This window comes from Trematomus bernacchii, unplaced genomic scaffold (assembly GCF_902827165.1).
Source record: "Trematomus bernacchii unplaced genomic scaffold, fTreBer1.1, whole genome shotgun sequence".
NCBI lineage: Eukaryota > Metazoa > Chordata > Actinopteri > Perciformes > Nototheniidae > Trematomus > Trematomus bernacchii.
The window spans coordinates 9,641,130-9,666,054 of NW_022987973.1; the positions used below are offsets into that span (position 1 = coordinate 9,641,130).

Here is a 24,925-nt window from a genome sequence, read left to right on the forward strand (position 1 = left end):
CTGACATTTGAAAGCAGTAACTACTGTACTTTCCAAGATTTCTAAACTATTGGTGAAATCGTATCCATGTTTCCCTCATAGTGGAGTGTATGTGATTGCACATGTTTAAAATGTAGAACCTTAAACAGCTGCAGGACCCTAAACAGTCACTTATGTGTGTTATTGTGCTGGACTGGCTCTGGTTATATCACACACCTGGTATGTGGCAAGTTTAAGGCAATGGCTCTCTGACCACAATACAGGGCTTTATGTATCAAGTGTCAGTCATCACTGTGGTCTGAGACCCTCAGAATCTTCTCTCTGAGGGTCTCAGACTTAAGCCCTCAACAATCTGTCCCAGCCCTGAAGGAGACAAAGACTGCACTTTAACATGGCTACAGCTCCTCGCAGCTCTGCGCCTCATCTGTTTTGTATTTTTTTTGTAACCAGTTGCAAAGTTATTTATAAGTCTGCAGCTTTCCAGTAGTTTTTTGCTAGTTTTGAACCATTTAAATGTTAAGTACATCCAGCCATGCGGTAAACCCACAGTTCCTTTCATGCAGACTGTTGCTCTCTTTTTACCCAAGCTCTCCCTTTGCTAGGACTAATGCAGGCAGCAGCAGAATCAACAGTAGCAGCCACAAAAGACTGGCATCTGCTCTATAGTAGTCGTCCTCAACATCACCCAGTGCAGAGATGGAAGCTATTCCAGCCCCATTTGTACTGCCAGGGCATCACCTCATTTGTTTAAAACAGAGGGGGGTAAAGGCCTTTAATTAAATTAAGAAGCTTACGCTTTGAAAAGTAACCCTATTCTTGGCTTTGTGCCAATTCAATGTTTATTGTTTTTTTAATAAAAGGGTATGCTATTATCATTAAAGATGGGGGTTTTTTTGGAAGGGGAAACAAGTCAAACCCACAAAATGTGACCTTTCAGTGTCATTCTAAAAAGTGCATTCAGTCCAAACAATTGGATTTGTGTTTATTTGTCTCCTTTGGGACATGTTGCGATTACCATTAGTATATCATACATATTATGTGCAAAACTTGATAAGAACCGTATTGACAAGGTCATCTTTTTTTGGTGTGTCATAGATAACTATTTAAACTTTCTGACACAGTTCAGTTCTTATGTTCTTCCTTTCTCTCTGCTGGGATTATTTTTGTTTTGACATCATGTATTTTACTGGTTTCCTGTCCTCAATGATCCAGAACTGTTCACTGTGTCCTCAGAGAATGTTAAGTTGGGCTGAAATCTCCTGCCTTATCAAACCCTCCAGGTTGCAAACAGCAGGACATTGGAAACAGCAGCATTACCAAAAGCCCTTTCACATATGGACAAAACCTCAAGACTTTTTGGACACTGGAGCTATTATGTTCCTACTGCAACAATACCATAGACTATAAATGGTCCTTTGTGGCCTATTCTTTTCCTCGTCCTTTGTTGTGTGTGCCTTGTGGTTAGTGCGGTATCACAGGTCTTAGCCACGGGGGCCAGCAGCATTTTTGTGTGACTGCAGCAGGCCAGAAATTCACCATGTAAAATGACAAGTGTAGAAAATAATGGAGCCACCACCGCCAAATGACCCTTCCAAGATGCAGTCTTGATGTCTTTCTGGGGAAGAGGCGAGACAGAGCTAAGGACCTGACCTGGGATAGGAGCCACAAGACACACACACACACACACACTCACACTTATGCACAGGAACATATTATCAGAGTCATACACTATTTTTATTCTTTTGGCAAACATGAACAATTGGACAAAGCATTAATGTAAGCAATCTTCACAATAGCACTTGCTGGCTACAGCCAGTGTCTGGGAGCTGAGCATAATCTAATTTGGATGGGCAAACCCTTGTATGCCAAGGATTTACATTGCAGCCAAAATGCCTTGGATTGCAATTTCCAAGACAGCAGTCGAAAAGGAGCAGAAAATTGCTTCCAGGGCTGCACACCAGACAAGATTATATTCAAAGTCTTTGTGAGGGCTTTGCCTGAAAAGACCCTGGCATCACACACACACACACACACACACACACACACACACACACACACACACACACACACACACACACACACACACACACACCACACACACACACACACACACACACACACACACACACACACACACACACACACACACACACACACACACACACACACACACACACACACACACACACACACACACACACACACACACACACACACACACACACACACACACACACACACACACACACACACACACACACACACACACACACACACACACACACACCTAAAGAAGGAACCAGTAGAATCACTATAACCAATTGGTTAGGAGTCTGGATTTTGTGGAGCACCAGTGTAAGCTCCATTTGAATATTTACAGGCTGAGCTTTGGGACATGGGAAATGGACAATTGTAGTCATCAATACTGAGGAGGGGAGGTGTTGTGGGGCAGAAAAGGGCAGTTCAATAGGTTAATACACTGGCCTCTCACCTTTTGATTCCAGTTAAGGACATGTCAGCAGAGGAATATATTGTATCTCACACAACCTCCAGGGCATCACATATGCAATGTCTAATGGAGCTAAAGTAAGAGGAAATGATGCATTAGCTTCGGAATCTGTCATACCTTATACCCCAGTTAAACTTATATTGTTTTGATATGAGAGAGGATATACTGTATGGACACATGGAGGGTGAACATGGGCAAAGGTAATTTTGTATCAGAGCAATCAATTTGAAGGTGTTGATTGCATTTTTCGATAAATTATGATTTGTATCTGCTGCAAAAATGAATATTTATCAGCAGATAGTACTAGGTAGCTGATCTAATGGCAGTATATTCCAGTTGGTCATAAATGTTGATGACAAGATGATGGTTCTGAGTGAAAACGTACACAGATACAGATGCTTGATATGTATTCACCCGTGACCCTGAAAAACAGCGTGTCCAGTAATAGCTACAGTGCATAATAGAGGGAAACAATTCAAATGGTTACAAAATGGATTCAGATGTACTGTATTTGACCTGTAGGCATACTGCTACATTCTAGGTAAAAGCCTCCGCTGGGTGAGGAGGAGATGGTAAATAATGGAACAAAGTAATTGCCCTCTGCAGACAATAATACCTTTAGATAAATATTTCAAAAAGGTAAATTGTAGAAAACGTTGTAAAAGGTTTTATTGTACTGATGGGATATAGTAAAAACAGGCAAATAAAAAGACTAGAAAGAAATCCGCTCCTGTAATGCATGAATATTTTACATGTCCTGAGGTTAAAGGCTTGTATACTGTAGAACAGAGCGTCTGATCTACACCATGTTCTCCTAGGTCAATGGCCAGGGAGGGAGAAGGAACTAGAGTCATAGTGATAAAGGTTAGGGAGGAATGCATTGTACTGTTCAGACACACTTTTAATGAAAAGATGAATTGATCCATCCGTAAGCAGCACTTAGACCCACTCCTCTGGCCGGTCATTACAGTGGGATAAATCAATATTTAATATCCCCCTCTAACAGCCACGCTGGATGATCTTAACCTCTCCTTAATCCCATTTATGTTACCTTTCCAGATTCTTCTCCATGTAAGCCCTCTTTATGATAAACTTCCAAACAAGAAACCGGGAGGGGGGAGCTATTAAAGGCCCACACCATATTTATGTCAGGTGAGGCGCTTTCTTGAAATATTAATATTCTGAAACTGACCAAAGTGAAAGCTTTTATCAGGGGCATTCAAACCTTTCTAGTTTGTAGGCTTGTATCAGCAAAAGACTCTCTCTCCTCCCCTCTCGTTTCACTGCTGAATTACAGCTTACTGTTCTTTATTGCAGCCGAAGGATGAAGATGATGGGGCAATTCTTTTAGCTGACTTGATAAAGCATGCCTCTCATTTCACACCGTCCTAATAGGGCCAGTGTCACTGAAACTAAGAGGTGGCGATATCTCACTATGATTTGCACGAGCCGGAGAGTCAAGCAGGAGCTCGGTTAAGGTGTCATTCAGCAAGACAATAAATGATGTTGTAATGAAAACAGAGATATGTGTGGAAGCCTGAATAACTTAAGATGCATTTTTTCTCTTTAACATGCTCTATTTTGTAGCATTTTTGTTTGTATTTTAAATTCTATAATCCTATTGCTGTACTATATTTTTTTTATAGTACTTCAATGTTTGGTCTTAATTCAAATTACCTTAAACTGCCACCCCAAACACACACACACACACACACACACACACACACACACACACGCACACGCACACGCACACGCACACGCACACGCACACGCACACACACTCTCTCTTTCTGTTTCTGTCTTGCTTTCTTAAAACACACTCTCCCTCTCCTCAGGTGGCAAACACACACAAAAGGTAGATTACAGGTGTGGAGTGACTGAGTATTTCAAGCAGAAGATCTCTTTACAGAAAACAAGAGAAAAAGTATTTTCCTCCTCTGTGATGATCGCTTTAAAATATGTTCAACAGACAACTCAAAAATGTAGAGAAAACTAAACTAAATCGTATACAAAAGACTAAGCAGGGAGTCAAAAACAAATGGCTAAGCTCTACCTACTAAGGACAATGTAGCTGTAGTTATGTGCTGCCTGTTGAAAATTGCTCTTTACAGGCATTGTTCAGTTACTGCTTTCATGTTATGGCAGATTCAGCTGCTTGGCTGACCACAAGCTCACCTTATTTAGGATGTAGGGAGGCAGCTGTACCCGCTCTAGTGTACTAAATAAAGATAAAAAGGCCTGTTTGCTTTCAGGGTGACATTGTGACATGGTACATGTATGACTGTTCGTCAGCACACAATGTGATAATGGATTTATTGATTATTGTAAAGACCTCTCTTGTTTGAATTGGTGAGGGCTAAGTGCACTGCATCTCTGTCCTGGGCTGCACCAATTTATTTGCTTCACTTCAGTAAGAGCATAGTTGATTGCCACCTGCAGACAGTGATCTCTTCCAAACACCAAATTAGAGGGAAATCAAAATAGATATTCATTGACTTTTTTACATATACATTGACCTAGTTGAAGCTGTTGGTTGAAAGTGTCAGGTGCTGAAATATTAATGAGCATCGCTCCCAGTTCCTGCCTGCTCCTCACAGCCAACTGGCAACATGGCATCAAGCTGAAGAGAGGAGGACAGCTTTTTTCTCTCCTTGATTGACTCATCGATTGAAGATATTTTTAAAGGGAATCCCTGGGAGTGTGTGCTCCTGGTACAAAGCAGCCCCATCCCGTGTCAGGGGACGGAGAGGGCTGCAAGTGTGCTTTAATTGGGCATAGACTTCAGAGTCTTCTTAACCCGCACCGGGCAGTGCCATGGCCTGTCACGGCCCTCACACCAACATCAACAACGCAAGCCCTCTAAACACGGACACACAAATGCCATATTCATACTAATTTGACTTAACACACATGTAACCACTGAACTATGCCAGCTCTTATCAGTACGACCACCCTGGACAGGGATTAAATAAAAATGTTAGCCTTAAGAATTACTGCTATATCAAAATCATCCTGTTCCACTTTCTTTATTAGTTTCTTTCCTCCACTACTTGCAAGGAGAGCAAAGCGCTCGTGGTAACTTCTCATGATTTTGTCTTGCTTTATGGAAAAAGCTTGCAACGAAGAAGGCCTGAATCAGGGATAGAAAGAGACAGACTATATGATAGTAGTTCTAACCTTGTCAGCTCTGCAGTTGTTGAGGCCCACGGAGTTGAGTGCGGACAGCTTTGCCTCCATGCCCTGCTGGTGAATCTGCAGCTGTTCCCTCTGGATCTGCTCCCTCATTTTCCGAGCCTCCTGTATGGCCTTCATCACTGTGTCCTGGTCCCCGAACAGCGCGGTGGAGTTTAGGCTGGACAGAATATCTAAACACACACACACACACACACACAGCAGAGTGAGTGCACTGGAACACACACTTCCCAAAAGAGAGAAAACACACTTCACCCGGCATCTTGACAGTGAGATATGAAGTCCCTAAACCGTTCAATGTGGTCTCCCTGGATGTGAGTGATAGAGTAAATATGCATGTGTGGGATCTTGTTTGTGAGGTAAAGGTCTTACCAAGAGATGATGCCCGGCCCAGGCCTCCAAGTGGGCTGGGAATGCCACCCTTGCCGAGGAGACTGTTGGGGCTGCTTTTACTGCCGAGGAACAGGTTTTGTGTCGGCGATGTGGGGCATTTCACCAGGTCTGTCATCTTTGGCCGAGCAGACAGGTTGAGCGGCTGTGATCCCTCCTCCTACGGCAGCAGAAATAGGTATATGAGAGAAGACAGATGCGAGTAGGTGCCCCCACCCCCTCCATATTTGGAGGAGCTCTGGATTCCCAGACACACAGTTCTCCTCTGTTCTTGGTTAATTATAGGATCCCTATCTTGACCCACACCTCCTCCCTGGTTCTTCCTTCTCCCTTTTTTCCTTTCCTCTACTCATCCATCCTTCCTTAGGAGCTGTGCCATTGCGATCTTCTTCACAGTTGCTCAGCGCCTTTGTTCACACTAATTAAAGCAGATTCTGTCTCTCTGTACGTCTTCATCTGTTCTCCCCTCTCCTCCTCCCTGCTCTCTGTCTGCACTCTTGTTCGAAGAATAAATAATGACCAGATAACGGCGGTGCCAATGATCAAAGACAGCTGTTCTATTCATCAGATGTCGACTTACATTATCTACTTCATTAACTTGTTTTTTGTAATTTCACTCTTCATTTGTTCATACTTGGTTTTATCATATGCTTTGATATGCCTATTTATAAAAACATAGATTATGTAATTTGGGAAGAAACTCAATGGTTTGACTTTAACTACAACACACCAAATTCCATATGCACAGTGTATTTAATTAAATACAAGAAATGCTGAATAATTCTGAATAGATACAACTCAAATATTCTCCTGCCAGAAAATAAATGTCACTTAGCACAGAAAACATTGCCCTGTGTACAGCATCTTTTAAATCAGATTAGGGCTCATGCTGTCGTTAAGTCTTTTTCAAAGCCCAAGTGTCTCCTTGTCCAAACATATGGCTCAAGCATAGACTGCCCTAAGGCCTTGTTATTGCTGTGCCAATAACAGTTTGTCATGCAGTGAAGCTGAAAGTAGACAAACACAACTTAAGGCAATCTGATTTCATTGGACTGTTGCACAGGCTTTCCATTCATGAATAATTCATTTGATTAGATTTTGTGATATTTGGCAGTATTTGTAATATTTTGACTAGAATGAGTCTAGAATATTTGCCTACCTGGCATTTCTCATATCGTAAAAGTAGATAGTTGTATTTATTTGATGAAATTACAGTTGTTGAGTCAGTTTAATGGCATTCCTTCAATTGAAATCCCAAGAGGCAGTAGACCTGAAGGATGTGTGTGCGTATGAATAAAAAGCCAGAATGCTTTCCTACCATTTCAAGACATGATTAATAGTCTTTCTCCATTGTGATATTATTACCCTAAACTACTCCAAATGGGCGTATGTTTCCGATTATGGCCTCAGTGAGTGGGAATGATGTACATGGCGCTTTATTCTGCATGGAGGTTGATTGGAGCCGTGCCATACAGCAGCAGAAAACACATCCAGCATTTGGTTTGTTCACAAGGCAAACATAGACGTCTATTCTACTTTTTGATTGACTTTTGGAAGCATTAGTATAGCCCAGTTTTATTTAATTTTGGTTTGAAAAAAAGGCGATGAAAAAAAAATGCAGAAAAGAAACGTAGAAACCATGTGTTCCACAAATTACTGGCTTGGAGCAGCCATAGCCATAGCAACTATGTCCACAGGCTTTTGGTTAAGAGAGAGAGCCTTGTTAAAGCCTCACAGATTGATGGGCTGTTAGAGGCTGGGCTCAGCACCGGCCGGCTGCAACTCTGAAGTAGTGAACTGTGTTTTTATTCAGAGAACCCCAACTAGGCTAGGATCAGTCAAGTGCCACTCAAGGCCTACGCTGATGGGTGGGCAGGTTGAAGGATGTTGAGGGTTGTACCTTGATGTGAGTGATGGGGCTGGAGGAACTCTTGTCATTCTTCAGAGAAGAGGGAGAAATGGGCCCACTCGCATTGAAGGACTGGGGTAGTGGAGGCAACTTGGCTCCGGGAGAGACTTGCATGCTGGCAAGCTGGGCGGCATACAGTTGCTGTTGGGAGGTAGAGAAACCAGTTAGCATCCAAATCCAGTAAACATTCAAAGTTTTATATTCTGTTTTTACTCCTCCCTTGGACTCTCTCTACTTCTGTGTCTGCCTTTATATCTCCCCCCTTTCTATTTTTTTACGTCTTTCCTCTCTTTCCATGAGGCTGGCATAGAACGTCCATCAAAGGTCTTAACTGTATTTCAAAGGCAGAACCCAGAGAGAGACAGCAGTCTTAAAAACCACACAGAGATGGCTTTCATTCAAAATACTTGGAGCCCCTATTTTCCACTCATCACAGAGAAAAGTTTTCAGAGTGGATGCAAGTGTGTTAGCAAAGATCTCTAATTTCTCTAGGTCTACACAGCTTCCCATTGAAGTTTCTGGCCTGGGATTCGTCTCCACACAGCCATGTGAGACAGTCCCATAATGTTTGAAACCCAAGCTCGGTTGGACTGCCATCACAGAACATGGTAAAGACAAGAATTATTAAGGCTTAGAAACCTGCACAAAGAACACTGATGTAATCACTGTTATTTTCCTTGGCATTAAATCAGTAAGATGTCCAACTGTTGGTGACATTACCACACAAGAGGGTGGTTAAAATGACTGGCGCAGCACTAAAAAACTGTTAGGCCTGTTACAGGGTTGAACTCAAGAAAGCTCTGTTTACAATTCCACCACTTAAGAGGTTAATATAAGGGGTTTTTAAGTTTTTTTTTAAATCTGGTGAGCCACAGACTGAAAATTGTCTGTTGAATTATATTTTTGACATAGTATTTCAAACTTTATCCTGAATAAATGTACAGGTTTATGTCTTGACCTTAAGTTGTGAGCCATTTTTTATATTATTAAAATCGAAACAAAGAAAATACCAGACTGATTTCATGATTATTTGTGTGCTTGTTTTTCTGTTCCAACAGAGCCCAGTACTCCCCTACTGCTGACACTTCTTTCCGCTCCAGGCCTGTATTGATTTGCCACCAGGTAAGTGATCAAATTGGCTTTTGTCTCCTGCTCCAAATAGCAGGGGTCCGTCAAATAGAGCTACTGTCTAAGAAAGAGTGTTACTCCATGTAGCCTTAAAGCTCACCTCATCAGACAGATAGCACCCTTTAACTCCCCTACTGGCCTGCTCTCTACACACAAAGTAAGCCTTATGGTTTGTTGGTTTATTCAGTCAAATGGTGCTGTCAGGTAGAATCTAATTTATATTCCTTTGGCCAATCAGCACAACCTGTCTCATTTCCTGGTTCCACTGGGTGCATAAGACTGCATTTGTGTAGATGGGAAAAAGGGACCTGGCCCAGCTGGCCTCACCTTTGACGGTGTAGATGGGGACTAAAGCCAAACAAAGCACTTTATGTCTGTGCACATATCTCCAGTTATAAACACATATGTGCTCCTGTAAGAAACTTTATCGCTGCCACATAAGCGGCAGTACAAAAGGTCCATTCTTCTCTGGGACCAGGGGATAACAACAGCACATGGGCAGCGGAAATGACAGACTGATTATGTTCCTACAATGATAGCACTGCCCCCACCTCCTTCACAAACAGCCTTTTGTCTCCAAATGGACACAGGAGCAGACCAAACTCTATTTTCTTCTCATCTGAGCTAGACTTAGTTAATGTCAGTGGTGAAGGCACTCTGTGTGTGTGGGGGGGTGCTGGTTTTAGGAGAAAGGGAGAGAGTGACAGAGGGAGTGAGACAGAGGAGTCTCCATTCACTGGCTGTCACTCCAGGCTAGTCTCAGTGAAGAAGCGGAAGCTGAGTCTGTTGGACAGATGTTTGCTAACAGGCCTGTCGAGGAGCATGCCCCTGACCTTGAGTGGGAAGAACTTTATTGTCCCGGAAAAAGAGCATAATTAGACTTTGCCTCAAATTAGACGCAGTCAGGGTGCCCCTTTTCAGCACTGATTAGCAGGTCAGTGCCATGGGGTGAGAAGCAATGGTTATCCTTGTAAAAAGAAACACTCTGCCTCAAAAAGCCAAAGAACAATAAATACAATCAGGGGGAAAGACAGATGAAAAGTGTTTTAACCCACCATATACTGCTCAAGGACTTATGTGAATTACCTCAGTGTTCAATGTGTGGAGTGTGGAGGTATTTCCTATAGCATTACAGTATGTAATATATATATAATATATATATATATATAATATAAAATAAATTGTACATTGACAGTGGATAACAAAATGATTGTTTGACACCCATTACATAAGTGAGTTGGAAGCAACAACGTTACAAAGTAAAGGAAGGTGTCAATGTCAAGGCTGAGGATCATGCATCCTGCCAAGGCCGGTCTCCCTAAGCAGAAGACATCTGCCCGCTTCCCCCAATTGAATCTCTTATATCTAGTAACCCCTTCTTCGTATCTACTTGCCAGGTGGTGGCAGCAAAAGGTTTACGCTATTTAGGGTCAAGCTGAAAGTCGAGGCTCCTACTCTGGGGTGTTGTAGGAGTAGGCAAAAGCCTGACTGGAGCATAGGACTCTTCCGTTTCCTTTTTTTCCCTTTACAGTGTTAACACAAGTTATTTTGCGCTATTTGATCAGGGAACCACATACATCTTTCAAGACACATGAAAATGTAAAGCCATAGAGCTGCAACCTAAGGTATAGCTTAGCCTTATACTATATTAGGAATTGGCAAAAAGCAATATTAAAAAAACTAATGTTAAAAAATCTGGCAAACAAGAAATATTCACTTATTATAAAAGGTTTATCTTAGCTTAAAGGCAATACAAACTTTTCCATGATTAAAAGTGTGTGTACAACTAGTTTTACAATTCACTATGTGCTACTTTTTGTGTTTTGAAAGGTTTAGGTTTCCTAAAAACAGTACTATTACACACATAAATAAGGAGATGCACAAACACAAAATCTAAGGTCTTCCTTCTGACCCCATCATTCCCTGTTTCCCAGTGGACGAAGCAGACCTCAGCAAGCATGGATTCAAAGTGAGTGCAGCACGCCCAAGGTCAGCCCGTTAGCCTCTGTTAATTAAAAACAAGCCCTCTGGAGGAAGCAGAGGTTAAACAGGGATGTTCACTTTTCTGCCTGCGACATTACAGATTACACACTCTGCTGGTGATGTAAGACATCTCAGAAGAACTATATGCAGTTAAGACAGGCAGCCTCTAAAAAAAAAGGACACAAATTGCCTTAACAAACTATTTCCATGAAAAGTACAGATGAACCAACTCTGAATTTTACATAAGGTGAGTGTCGACTGAATACTGCCCTACTCTTTGTGTCTGAGTTTGTCCGTCAGTCAATGTCTCATTCACCTCTGCCTGGCCTGGGCGCAAAGCACTGGGCTGGATATGAGTGCACTAACTGTGCTTCAATGCACCACACCATTTAAAAGGCAGCACAGCGCCAGCCCCGTTTGCCACAAGGCTTGTACAGGCTCATTGCCCAGGGCGCCCGGGCAGGCTGACCCAGGCTGGGCCCAGATGTCAGGAGTGGAGGAAGGCGTCCTGGTGCACTGTGCCGATGCTTTCCAGTATGGCCTAACATCTGTCTCATCTGCTGGCGCCCAACCTGCTCTGCCCTTACCCCTCCGCTTGCCTTTTCTCTATTTCTCGATCTTACATCAACAGTATATATATGTTGAAGTCCTTCTCTCTATCTCACACACACACAAAATACAGCCCGTCTTCTGTTAGTTTGTGTGTATGTTCTCCAGGCCCAGGGGCCCAAGAGCCAGCCCTCCCATTCAGTGCAGCTCACTGCATTATCCACTCTATCTGTCCATCTGTCCCTCTGTTCACCACTGCCTCCATCCAGCTGCTCACATAGCCGTCCTATTAGCCAGCCTTCCACACACGGCTAGCATTGCTGCACTGCTTTGGGTTACCTTCAAAGACCGAGCTCCTCTGCTCATAAACACAGAAACAGCTGCTCTCTACAGTATGTCTGTTCTCTCTTTCTCCCCTCCTCCTCTCCCCCTCTCTCTCTTTCAAAGTCAAAAGTGCTTCACTTGTTAATGATGGAAGCTGTTTCTTCACATCTGTACTACACAGGCATTTACATCCAAACAAAAGATAATGTGCGGTTTGCTGCTCTCCCACTTTCTTCCTGTTTGTCCCTGACTGTGTAACACTCTTTCTTATCACTGTAGTCGTCTAAGGCTGAGTACTCCTTCAGATGTGTCTGCTTGAAATCTGGTCGCTGAGCATGTAGACTGCTTTTCATCTTTACAGTGGGAGCATGAGCCGAGGCTGGGACCAGGTTTATCATGGGCCTAGAGAGATGCCATGGCAAATACGGCGGATGGTAATTGCGAAGTCTTAACTCAAGCAGCTAGACCTCCAGTGCTGTAAAGCCTAAAGAGGTTATGGGCTTGGACACTTCAGGAAAGAAAAAGCAACACGCAGACAGGATGAGCAAACGAAAAAGAAACACACAAACTAAGAAACTTATAAATGGTTCAGAATGTCGATGGGAAATGGGAAAAGCAAGACATTGAGACAGAGACAGCAAGAGATAGAAAAGGAGCTCTGACTGAGTGAAAGCAGAAGCTTTCTATTTATTTGGTCCTAACAGTGATACTGCATACGAGGAACCCAGATGTTCTGTTTTATCCAATAATACATTCCTTAAAATGGCTTGAACCCCAAATTCTGCTTCCGATGATTAAAATAACACGGACTTTCTCACAAAGTCCTCCTTCTGTTTACTGGCTCCGTAAAAAGGCAAGCGATATATACAGTTTGTTAACAGGAAAACAGCGATAAAGTGCCATCCCAAATAGAAACACCTTTTGTAGAATTAGGGAAATGCCCTTCTTGTGTCTACACTCAATTGAATATAGTGGGTGTCCGGACAGATTGGGGTACAATCTGAGCACAATTTCCTCTGTTAGGTGAGAGGTGTCAGTTGTAATCATGGAAGGATAGGCAGGGATGGAGCCATTGTTTCCTGCTGGTCCTCAGCTCATCCCAGCTCTGTGTGGGCACTAATGAAGAGGGGCATGTCGCGCTGGGATAGTTTACCCGCCTCCTCTCCTGTGAGTTGAGGACGAGAGCCAATCTGTCAGGAAAACATTGAGTGAAATTGCCCAGTGGTACAGCAATGCCTAGTGACAGCCACTTGCAGTCTGCCAGCCGACAGAGTGATGCTACCACCTCGTATTGACAAGAAAATTACAGTCTCCAACACTCAAACGCATCCTCCAAGATTCATTTACATCTATCAGCTCTAAGCCTTTGTTACCTTGTTGAGTTTTCTTCTCTTAGGAGAGAAAGGGCGGGGATGGGGGGGGGAGGATCCCAGACTGTTATGACAGAGGAGATTGTGAAGAGGCTACGTGTCCAACATTAAGACTGACGGAGCGGCTAGCCTCCGTGACTGGATGGCTGATCACATTACCTCTCCAGCATTGTGGGAATTAATTCTTCCAATGAGATATTTTTTAAGGTTCATATATTGCACAATCTAAACTGAGTAAATTGGTGAAAATTATACCTTGCCACGCAGCTGACAGGAAGATATATTTTAATTGGGGGGGGGCAGCATTTCCAGCCATATGTGTGGGGGATTGTGTGTGTGTCTGTGGTGAAGAATATGGTTGGAAGTAAAACTAGAAAAGTTCAGGACGGTGTTAAGGGAGAATTATGCTTGATGTTGCATGTAGCATGAACTCAATCGTAAGTAATAAGCGTGGTTCGCTGAAATATTTCAATCACTGGACATAATATGTTCATTTCAAAGTAGTCATCATATTTTTTCTTTTACAGGAGCCCTAGAGTGCATAAAGTGCAGTCACAGGTACTTTCAACAAAAATAAAAGTTTTGTCTTGTGATTTTTTTTTGTCCTTTTTTCTTCTTCCTTGCATTGATTTACCCTATCTCTCTCTCTCTCTTTTTTTTTTCTCTCTCTCACACACATATTGGAGTATACCTTTCAATAGTTTAATTTTGAAGGAGGGCACTGGTGCTATTATTGCTCTAAAGGGGAGGAGACACCTCTAACTTAATTCCATGTCTGGCTTGATATGATGTTTTTAATCAGAGCAGGCTCCCAGTGCTTTGTAGAGGAAGTGGTGGCAGTCACATGGTGTGTTGATCCCAGCTATGTAGAAAAGGGCATGTTTGACTTGCCTTGCTGTTTTAAGGGGAGTCTCTATGCAGGGTAAATAGCAGCCAGAAGGCTGAATATGTGACAGGCTGACAGACTTCAATTAATGGAAAATGCACCTCTTTTTGTTTACTGTGTTCTGTAAAGGTCAGCCAAGTCATGGTCTTGGAGGCACTGTTTTTGCCCATTCCCAGGGTTAGATACATAATCAGAATTAATCACTCTAGACCCGTCTCCCCTCCTCACCCCAGCCTTCAGATATATGACTGTCTCATCTGACCTCATACACCAATATAAATAGACTCTGCATGCCTGTCTGAACTACCGCTCCTTTCCAACGGACATCTCCATGATACACAAACTAAGCGACACATATACACCCCAGAAAATATTCACATACACTGCCTTCAACTTTTGCTCTTACAGGACACGCATTTTAACATGAGCACCTTGCATGTTTCTAATCGCTCCTCTCATGGCTGCATAATGACGCACAGCTCTTCAGAGCCAGCTGCGAGCATTGTTCCAACTTGCCAAGGCTCGTTAACACTGACAGTGGTAGGCTCAGAAGGACAAATGCCACATATATCAGTCTGCAACACGTTTCACCCTCAGTCTTGAACTTTCTTGTTTAATCTTGACATCTTTATATCTGATGTTGAGCATCACATGTTGCAGCTTTCAATAACTCTTCCCCCATGTTGACAAAGCAGCATTGGCCACTTAACCACATGTCAGGAGAGATGCTTTTTAATCTTTTGTTTCCAAATAACTGATTTATGACTCCAAATAGATTTAAGATCTACTTTACTGAGAATTGCAATGTAAACTGCTAATTAAGAGAAGCAACAAGCAGCAGTGTTGCAGGACTATCCAGCTTCCTGTTGCTACAGTACTTGTATGATTTTTTTATGTAAATAAAAGTCAGTAAAAAGTTAGCAAGGGTTATGCACCAGGCTAAGAGAAGCCCTTGTAACAGTATTATTTATGATATTTAAAATGTGAAGGGCAGAACGGAGACAATTATCTATATTAAACATTATAGCCTCAGGTAAGCCCTGACCTGGGTTCATCTTTTTTTAATTGATGTGTGAGAAAAGTCCTGGAGGAGCCTGTAGGGCTTGGAGCCTATCCCAACATGTTATGTGTCTGAGAACCCCTACACAGCCTCACTTTTTGTAACGTATCATGAGAACATATTTAGGTTACCCATATGTTTTGTCTTTTCTTTCTTCTTATTTATCGTGTCTCGGGGATGAAAACAAATCCTAAATAAAAATAATTAAAAGGAGATTCTTTGCTTACACAGTCAATTGTCTCCTGATGAATTTACTGGCAGGCGATTAAGGCAACCAAAGTGATTCTCATTCCCTCTAATAACTATTATCTTCCTAACTCCTCTGTCTGGCAGAGCTAGTGGGATAAATCTTCTATAAAACAGGATAAATTACATATGTAAGGTGATAAGCGTGTGTGAGCTGGGGGCCTCGAGGATTATTTAGTGTGCAGCTCATTACTTAGCGTACAGCTGCTTAGCCATCCTTTATACCCTGGGCTTGGCGGGCGTCCCTAGCATTCTTTGTCATAGTACTGTACATACCTGAAGCTGGAGGGGGCTGAGTCCTGACGCGGCTGCAGCTGCCATTGTGGATGGAATGAACTGCACCGGGTAGTTATCACCTGTCAGAGAGGGAGAGAGAAAGACAACAATGCTTACAGGTTCAGACAATGAGCCGGCCCACAGCTACCAGGCAAGTGCCAACACGGATCCTGGGCCCTTCACTTTGCCACAGCAATGTGGCACATTGCAACGAGCCCTCGGCTTCAAGCCCAAACATCTGCATTAACAAAAGGGTAAGCTAGTTTGACTGGAGCAGGATTACTTAGGAACGTTCCACACCATTCCCTCCTTCCTCCACCTGCACAAAACGTATACAGAAAATAACTACTGCATAGTTTAACAAGTTAGGTGTTCTTTTTAGGTTTATGAGTGCATGTGTCTGTGTTCATAATAAATGTTAAATATGTCCCGTGGTGTTAAATTAGCGATTATGTAAAAGGACAAGCATGTTCTTTCAGGCAGTTCGTACAGCTGTAGACTTGTCTGGCTATTGTTCAACACTACATTGTTTGTTTCTGAGTGTTAGCTTTGGCAGCAAAGGGAAAGCACTTGTATGAGAACTGGTTAGAACAAGTGTGTAGTCACAATAACAGGGTTAAAAAAAAACTGCAAACATTCTTATCTCGCATATCGCTGTGACCAAGCAAGGAAGAATGGGTGTCCAAAGCAGCACTATTCATTTTTTATCCACTACCGTTGGCCTGCCATCAGCACGTTTGTCAGACATGGATATAAGAACGGCTGCTGTATGAGTGATATCCATTGGGGTACCAGACGCTTTTACACACTCGACATAGTGTGTTTAGACGGACAGAACAGCCCCAGTGAGACAGTGCAGCTCAGCGTTTATAGGGGGGAGGTTGGTTTGAAGCATGTGTCTGGAGGAGGGGAGGTGGGGTGCACAGTGGGAGTGGGGAGGGGTAGTTGGCCTTCGCTCAGACCCCACTTCTGCCTGTCACTTCTTCTCACAAACATATGGAGCCATTAAGCCACAGACAAGGTAAATGTATATACCTTCTCTTTCACTTTGCCCTCGCCCGCTCGCCTCACTTTGCAATCTTGTACAGCACAGCACAATGTGATACAAGCCATGGAAATTCAATCCCCATTTAGTAGCAAATAAAAATCACACAGCAGAAGTGGTTTCAAATAGTGCTGGGTTGGATGTGAAGGAGCGCACTGTGGTTATTTCTACACCTCTTTTTTGGTATCGCTTTCTGTCTGTCTCCCTCTCTCTATGCTGTCTGTGACGCAGGCTTTGCAAATAACAAATGGCTGGATGTCTTTAGATGTCATGTGAAACCTGGGGAGGGTCATGTGCTAAGTGAGCACACCACCACCGCCGGGGGGTCTCGGGCTCCAACGTATGGGTCTAGGGCTGTACACAGTCGAGGCACCAGTCTCCATCCGAATGGGCGCTGTGCCAGGTTAACGTCACTGGTGAAAGGGCATTGCTTTTAAAACTGTGTTTTTTATTTAACTGGCCATGGCTGGTCCCATGCCCAGAGCCTGGACTCTGAATGCTAAGAGTGGGGGTGGGGCTGGGGGCAATGCAGGTGACGCCATGGTCACGACAGACTATATTTCCCTGCTCATGTGGTGCCATGAAATATAAGTCATAGATCTGCCGAGGGATGACAGATGTAGTTGAGACCTTTCCTAGAACAGATCAAATGATGATGAATGAAGTACATGGCGACAACCCTCAAACTTGATCTTCTTTTCTAAATTCTACCTTATTACCGGCTAACAGGAAAATAAGAATATAGATAATTAATCTGATATTGGTACGATTTCAAGTTTAACTTATGATGATTCTGTTTTTTTTAAGTTACATTAAGTTAAGATATCTTGTATAAAAATGTGGTCAAAAAATAAAATATTTAAAATGAAATGTGGAAACAGTTAACTGTCAGCAGGCTGTCTATGAGAAGACTGGCAGAGGAACCTCAAAACTATGGGGTCATTCTGCAGGTCCATTAGAGGCACATCAGACTGAATGCTGCCATCTCTGTGTAAACAGTGCGGACAGACAGGAAAGTCTATTTGTTTAAAAGATGAGTTGATATTTCTGCGACTGTGCTTGTCTACCATGCACCACCAGGCCATTGAGCACAGCCAGTACATGAGGTGATGACCTATCACTATGGTGCTAAAATGACTCGGTTGCCATGTGAGCACCACAGGGCTGGGGGTCATAAGCAGTGGTCCCTGGGAGCTTTCTCATAATGATAACATCAGATTAGTGTGCCTTAGTCTTGGAAGTGAATGCTTGGCCACTCACTTCATGGGGAAAGGACACGGCAGCATCCTGTATACTCTGCAGGTGGTGGTGATAACATTGTACTCTCTGGATATATTGTGTTGGATGGGGAGGAATAATAGATGTTTTGAAATACCTCTCCTGACTACACGAGTCATTCTCAGACCCCCTTTGCTTTGCCTTCATGAACTCATGAATTATGCAGGAACTATACACATGACGACCCCTGACCATCATTCCATAATAGCTCCTGTTATTTGAACTAAAACATTTCCCGTGTCAAACCTATTGCAGAAAGCACCATGGTAAAAGACTCCCCCTCAGGCACTTTGTTTAAGCTGTCATGGCTCCATAGTTCCAAAATAGCTGACTTTTTTTTTTTCATCCTGTGGTTTTATAGTTAATTCATTAACTGCACTACCACACCTTTTAATGTTCTGCTGCGAACATGCTGACTTCCAAGTGTTTCTTTTTCTATTTTCAGTGCTGTTCCTTGTTCTGGTGCTGCTTTATAACAGGCAAGAGGACTTTCTTTTTTCAAGCTCCCTCATAAATCCTGTTCTCTTTTAAATTGATGTGTCATCAACATAACACTGTCTCCTTTTATTTGCATGCTGGAGTGATTTATATATTTTTTAAACAAATTCAGTTTGATTGATATGATTAAATAACTAATAGAGTAGAAATAGCTAGATTCTGGAACCGAGTAAGCCATGAGAGGTTAAACACTAAGACTTTGAAGCAATTTAGACCATGGATTATTTTTGTTTTACTTATCACAATGATATAAGGGTGTACAAACTTGCTGCTTTGGCATGGCATCAGTCAACCTTTCTCATAAAACCTTTTTTTATTTGTTTTGAATACTGTGGAAGGCATATATTTTACTTAACTCAAAAGACAAAGGGAAAGAAAGAGGCATGCTGTTACATGCAAGGAAAACAGTTAGACATTCGTACAGAAAAACCTGTTCCTTAAATCAAACCAAAGCTATCCTTAACCTTCTAAATGTCTTACTATTAGTTAGAAACGTTTAAGATGGTTGCTTTTTATGCATATAACAACACTTTACATTCAGGCTTTATCTCCTGAGTCATTGGTTCTCTACAATACTTTCATGTTGAAGACATGTTGACATTCTTCTCTTTCTCTACCCATGTCTATTGTTCCACATGGACTAGAACATTCCCAGGCCTTGGTCTCATGCCCAAGTTCAGACAGAACAGGGATTGCCTAGGGCCTCAAGTGTGACTTCATAATTTAAGAATAAAATGTCAAATAAATATCATAATTATTAATAAAAGTACAAGGGAAAAGACACAACACAGAGAACATTTGTTGCAAGCATACCTGGCTTATAAGACATTCCTTGAGGGAAGAGAAATCCTTGCTGGGCGGCGGCTGCTGCTGCCAGAGTGCGTTGGTCGTGTGGAAAAATGGGGATCATGAGCGGAGGCATGTGACCCTGGACCTGCTGAACAGATAGGGAGCAGAGATCAGAGAGAGGCCTAAGCATAGGCAGAAACACAGAGCCCACTCAGGGGTAGACCAGATCACAGCTCTCGCTAACGCGTGCTGACAGGGGGCTCCGCGGCACTGACTGCCCTCGTGTGCTCACACAATACCTGGCCGAGCTACGCCTGCTCTTAATCCAAACCACAATTTCACCTCGGTACATCAAAGGCGCCTGCATAAGCACATTGTTACAGCATGACTTAGATGAAGCGACATGCAGGACAGAGGGCAAAGAGGCTCAGTAGGTCTGTTACACTTGTAGAGAGAAGCATTGTACATGTTAAAATAGGCATTCACTACACCCTTGCTGTTGCAATAGATACATGTTAGCAGGAGGATTGTTGAATGTATTACTTTGGAGACCCTCACCCCAAGGGAAGATCAACTGCTCACATAATCTTGGACGAGCATTTATTTAGAATAGATGATAAAAGCCTGAAGACAATCTGGTAATTTACTACTACTGTTTTCATCAGAGGAAAAATAGCAGGCAGTTGAAAAGGGCTTGCCGCTTGCTGTATTTCATTTTAATGTCATTCTCTGACTGTCTCTTCCACTCACATATTAACCTTCACCATCCAGTCTGTTGCTGACTTGCCTACTGGGAATATCAAACAAAACTCCCTGCACGTGTATGTCAAGGGTGGGTGAGTAGCTTGTGTCTCAAAAGTGGATTGTGGGGGTTTTGCACACATGTTGCAAGGGCCAATCTTACTGTCATTCTCTGCTTCCTGAAACACTATGATGGGGAGCAGCCCGGCTACCATGGGCCTGCGAGGGTTAATCTAGCACTGAGCCAGGCCACCTCAGGGGAACCTGCCTGGAAAATGGGTTAATAAAGGTCATCCCCCAAAATAAACACTTTACAGAATGTTTCTCCATTCATCCCCCCTTAAAATCAACTCGCAATAAAACGGGTCTGGGTGCAATTACTGCCGCTGCATTGGGGCATGAAATCAACCTGCTCTGAGCAAACGGTTTCCCCCCGTGTTCTGGCTGAGGTCTGCTATGATATCCACTTTTTCAGACCGTGTTGCTCCCCCTGTAGACCCTTTACCGGTGTAGTCGCACCCAGTTTCTCTCACAGCTAGCAAGCTGAACCTATTTAAAACTACTTTATTGATCTGTCCAGAGGTGCAGAGCTAGACTGAAAACTAAATAAATAGAACTGTTTTATGCCTACTGAGCTTTTACACAAGTGCAAGTGCAGAAAGTGCATTATAGAAGAATAGAAAAGTATGTAATTCTTCCAAAAGTAGTTCTGTAAAATGTGCTGTTAGTGAAGAAAAATAAATGGCCAAGGAGCCTGCGACAAATGACCTTAAATAAAACATTGCTTTATAGGGATTTGTGTTCCAAGTTTCCACGCTGAATGGATGAAAGATTAATCTTGGCCTTGCATGTATGGAACATATGGAAAAACACAATAATTAATGTCACAACATGAGGTAGGGCTAGTGACAGGCGGGGGGACACTGGGGAACACAGCCTTGCTCTGTCTGTGTGTTTGGACTGTAAAACCAGATGGAGTCTGTTGCTGAACGTGCGGTAGTCACAGGGCAGAAAAGGGCTCCCTCAAGTCCACATACTTCCAAGTATGTTACAAGTGTGTTGCACAGTACTTCATACACTTTCATGAAAGAACTAACATGCCTTGTTAGTACATTAAAAGTAACTTACTATTCAATTTTCCAAACAAGGATATTGACTAAAATGTTTTTCAAACACTCTTCTTAGTGAAAACAACTTTCTGAGACTGTACTGTACCATCTTACAGTGTATTGTTGAAATGTTCAATACGCAAATAAACATATTTCTGATTATCCTTTTTATTTTCAATTCATACCAGCAAACAATCTGATCCTTATACTTTTTCAAATCTTAGCAGACAAATATGACTGCATTGACTAATTTAATAGAAATATATATATTATATTATATATTAAAAGAGATATTATACACAGTATATGTACCAAGAGACAGCCAGCAAAAGTCATACTTGGATGTATCTCCTCAGCACTAAATGTAAATTATGTCATTTCATCTGGGATATCAGCTTTTATTACTATTATTATTTTAAAATATGGAGCAGAATATACAAGATTCATCGAGGCAAGACAGAGTGTGAATGTGCAATGAAGGGGAAATAAATGCATTGAGTTTGAATAGCTGTGATTTGCAGTAATGAGCTCCATGCATTAAAGTTTAATTTACGGCAACTAATGTCAGAGAAAGGCAAATCAAATTCTAAGGAGCTTCAAGGTGGAAACAAATAGTGGAGGTTAGTTGAGCTGTCAATTAACAGCTGGCAAGTGGCTGAGCAGATTATAACATTTTCACAAGTGCTTTTTTTTATTTGACTGTTAAAGTAAAGTTGAAAAATAAAATAAAGAAATATATTCTAGAAAACAGACAGAAAGAAATGATGCTCCTATGTAGCTTCCACTCTCCCGCTGTACTACAAACCCATCCCCCCTTTAAGAGTTACCCTCAAGTTCATCTATGTATGGGCTGAGTGCCCGGGATATTTCTATTGCCAAGATGATCTTGAGGAGTCTGAGAATGAAGTGGAGCAGATGTGAGCGGGGCACTTGGGCAGCGTCCTCCCTTCTCCTCGTAAATACAGCCGCATTGTTGTGCTGGCACTGCTCTTCCTTTGTCTTAGCACTGCTAAGTACTGGATAATGTCATTTCACACCATCTGCCCCCAGGCTTCATTAAAGATACATGAATGGGCTATCTTATGAGGAACAGGTGCTATTGTTTGTCCCTCAAGACCCAGCACTAAGGATCTGACTCGGAATACTTGAAGAGGAGCATCTGTAGTGATCAGTCAGACAGACTTGGCGGAGGCCCCCGTCTCTGCCAGCAAGCACTCCAGCAGAGGTTTCTGGGGGAACTCAGCCGCCTTGCAACATGTATCATCAATTCAGATGACCTGATGAAGTCTGTTTCAGGCCAGCACGCAATCTGTTTCCCTCTCAACGAGACACTGGCGTTTGATAAATAGAACCAACTTGCAGTTCTACTGCGTGTAGGATAGCATATAGATACAAATAGTGTCAGAGTTATTGGTGTATCTGCTTCTCCTTAGAGAAATTACAGACAACGTATGTTATACAATTATTTTCTTTATTCGGTTTAGTCCCACTTTTATTTTAAGATTTGACAAGTTACTTTTGACAAAATTCTAACGTTATTGAGTGTGTGTTGTACAAATCACCCAAGTTAAACAAGAAAGCACTTGGAGTAGAGTAGCTCAGCTGACTGTTCAACTGAAGCCCATCCCGGGGTGCGACTGGCTCATCTGTGATGCATAAATACACAAAGTGTAAAAGGCAGGGTTGACTTGAAAGAGCTCCCTTTATTTCTTGTAGCACTTCTGTGTGCATGCACATGTGTGCAATACACACGCACAATATTATACACTCTCAAGTTCACCAGTAAAACTGCATTAACCGATTAATGCAGTTTTGCTAATACACAATACATTTTTTCATCACTTTTCTGGTGAAATAAATATAAGCTGTCTGATTTAAAAAACATTTTATATTTGTGCTTGTATCAAATGGACCTTTATTAAGCTCAGTTATGCTATAACGTAAATGTACTCGTGTGGATAAAAACATGTTAGTGGTGTTTTTCTTTATCGAAACAAGCATTCACCTACAACACAAAAGCTAGCAGCTCCAAAACGCTGAGTGCTAATGGAGATGTACAGCGCATTACAGCACTGACTTGGGCCCCTGTCAACACCCATGTTCCTCACTGTCTGTTAAAGCCTCTACAGAGCACCCAGGAGGGATGCAGCCCACCTGCTGGGTTTCCTTCTGAACCCCCTTGCACCTCCATGCACTGATCCACACTATTTTTTGCTCCCAATGCACCACAATGCGCTATGTGAAGGAAACTGGGCTAGTTTTTGTTTTTACTGCCGAGTCAGTCAGTATTAACAAGATTAAAAGACAAAAGGGGCAACAAAAGACAAACACCTACCTCGTTCACACTGTGTTTCATGGTTATTAGCTTGAAAGGACCTGTGAGATCCTGGGACTAACATCCTCATTAATTGCTACTTGACACCTTTTAACACACCTCTCACACACATATGCTTATCTTGGATATAATCTGCACTCATTTGCCACGAGTAGACTTGTAAAAAGTAAAAATTATAAAAAAGGATTTTAGGTATTTTTCTTAATTCTGGAGAAAGATTATAATAGGTGACTTTCCCTATTAGGAAAATATCATAATCACCAGTAATCATTAGAAGAGGACTCACGTTTCACTGACATCTCATTTTAATACAATTACTTCCACACTTTAGTATCTGTCAGTTCTTCAGCTCCGTCGCTAACCTTCTCTTTCACATTTTCTATAGGAGGGGATCTTTAATTTCACCCAGGGAGGTTAGACTCCAGCTGTTGCTGTAAGAACTGATAGTTCACACTTTGTTCCCCCCTGCTCTTCACTGAGCTGCGAGTAGAAATCACCTTTTGTGATCCATTTAAAGGGAAAGTGATCTTTAGGAAGCTGGCAAGTCTGGCTACATCCCAACAGCAGCACACACAGTAAAACTGACACTAGACAGCAGGATATGTTTAACACCCGCCACTGTGTACACAGCCCACTGGGTGTACACTGTACTGGAGCCTAACCAGGAGGAAAATCACTCAGTGGAAGCACTTCTGGGCTGCTGAATCCTCTGTGTTGCTTCAGGTTTTTTTCCCCCATGAAACAATCAACGGTTTTTAAGCACATATTACTCCTTTACTACAGGTCACTTATTTGCCAGTTATACAACCGCACAGTTACATCGCAGACACACACATTGATCGCACAGAGATGAGATGGTGTTTGGATTTGTCTGTAGCTAATGGTAATCAGACAAATAGATCAATAGATTTGAAGCAGACTTTGATGCTCGAGACTACAGGTCTTCATTTTACCACCCACTAGACCGAAGCACATTATTCTTGCTTGTCTACTCTGAAAATAGGCATACTGAAATGGGGAGGGCTGATACACTGGAGAGGTTCAGGCCACTAACAAAGGGCCCTTGTCCCAGTTAGATCTCTAACCTTTCTCCCCACTTCCTTCCTGAAATTGTTGGACAGCACCCTTCCCTACAAAAGTCAAAGATAGACAGCTAAAGCTAACAGTGTAGAAGAACGAGTAAAAAAAAAAAAAAAAAAACTCCATAATATTTCCTGTGAATTGTTGGGTTACAGCTCTAAGTCTGACTGCAGGCACTGTTTGCTCAGGTTTGAGCGTAACACTGCACATCAGTCATGCCTCTGTATGTGTTACACTGAGTGCTGTTCA

The 24,925-nt window shown here is 42.4% G+C and overlaps 1 protein-coding gene across 8 annotated transcripts in view; it reads right to left on the reverse strand.

Moving 5' to 3' along the window:
• Positions 1-24,925, reverse strand: part of sox6 (SRY-box transcription factor 6) — a 126,351-nt gene that overhangs the window by 17,799 nt on the left and 83,627 nt on the right. For 7 of the 8 annotated variants that reach the window (XM_034116737.1, XM_034116741.1, XM_034116739.1 and 4 more), the window contains 5 exons: positions 19,436-19,559; positions 15,802-15,881; positions 7,971-8,120; positions 6,053-6,230; positions 5,666-5,853 (listed from right to left, as the gene is read on the reverse strand). In XM_034116737.1, the coding sequence (XP_033972628.1) occupies positions 5,666-5,853; positions 6,053-6,230; positions 7,971-8,120; positions 15,802-15,881; positions 19,436-19,559 (720 nt within the window). The remainder of the gene's footprint in view (positions 1-5,665; positions 5,854-6,052; positions 6,231-7,970; positions 8,121-15,801; positions 15,882-19,435; positions 19,560-24,925) is intronic. The other variant, XM_034116738.1, reaches the window with a different exon arrangement.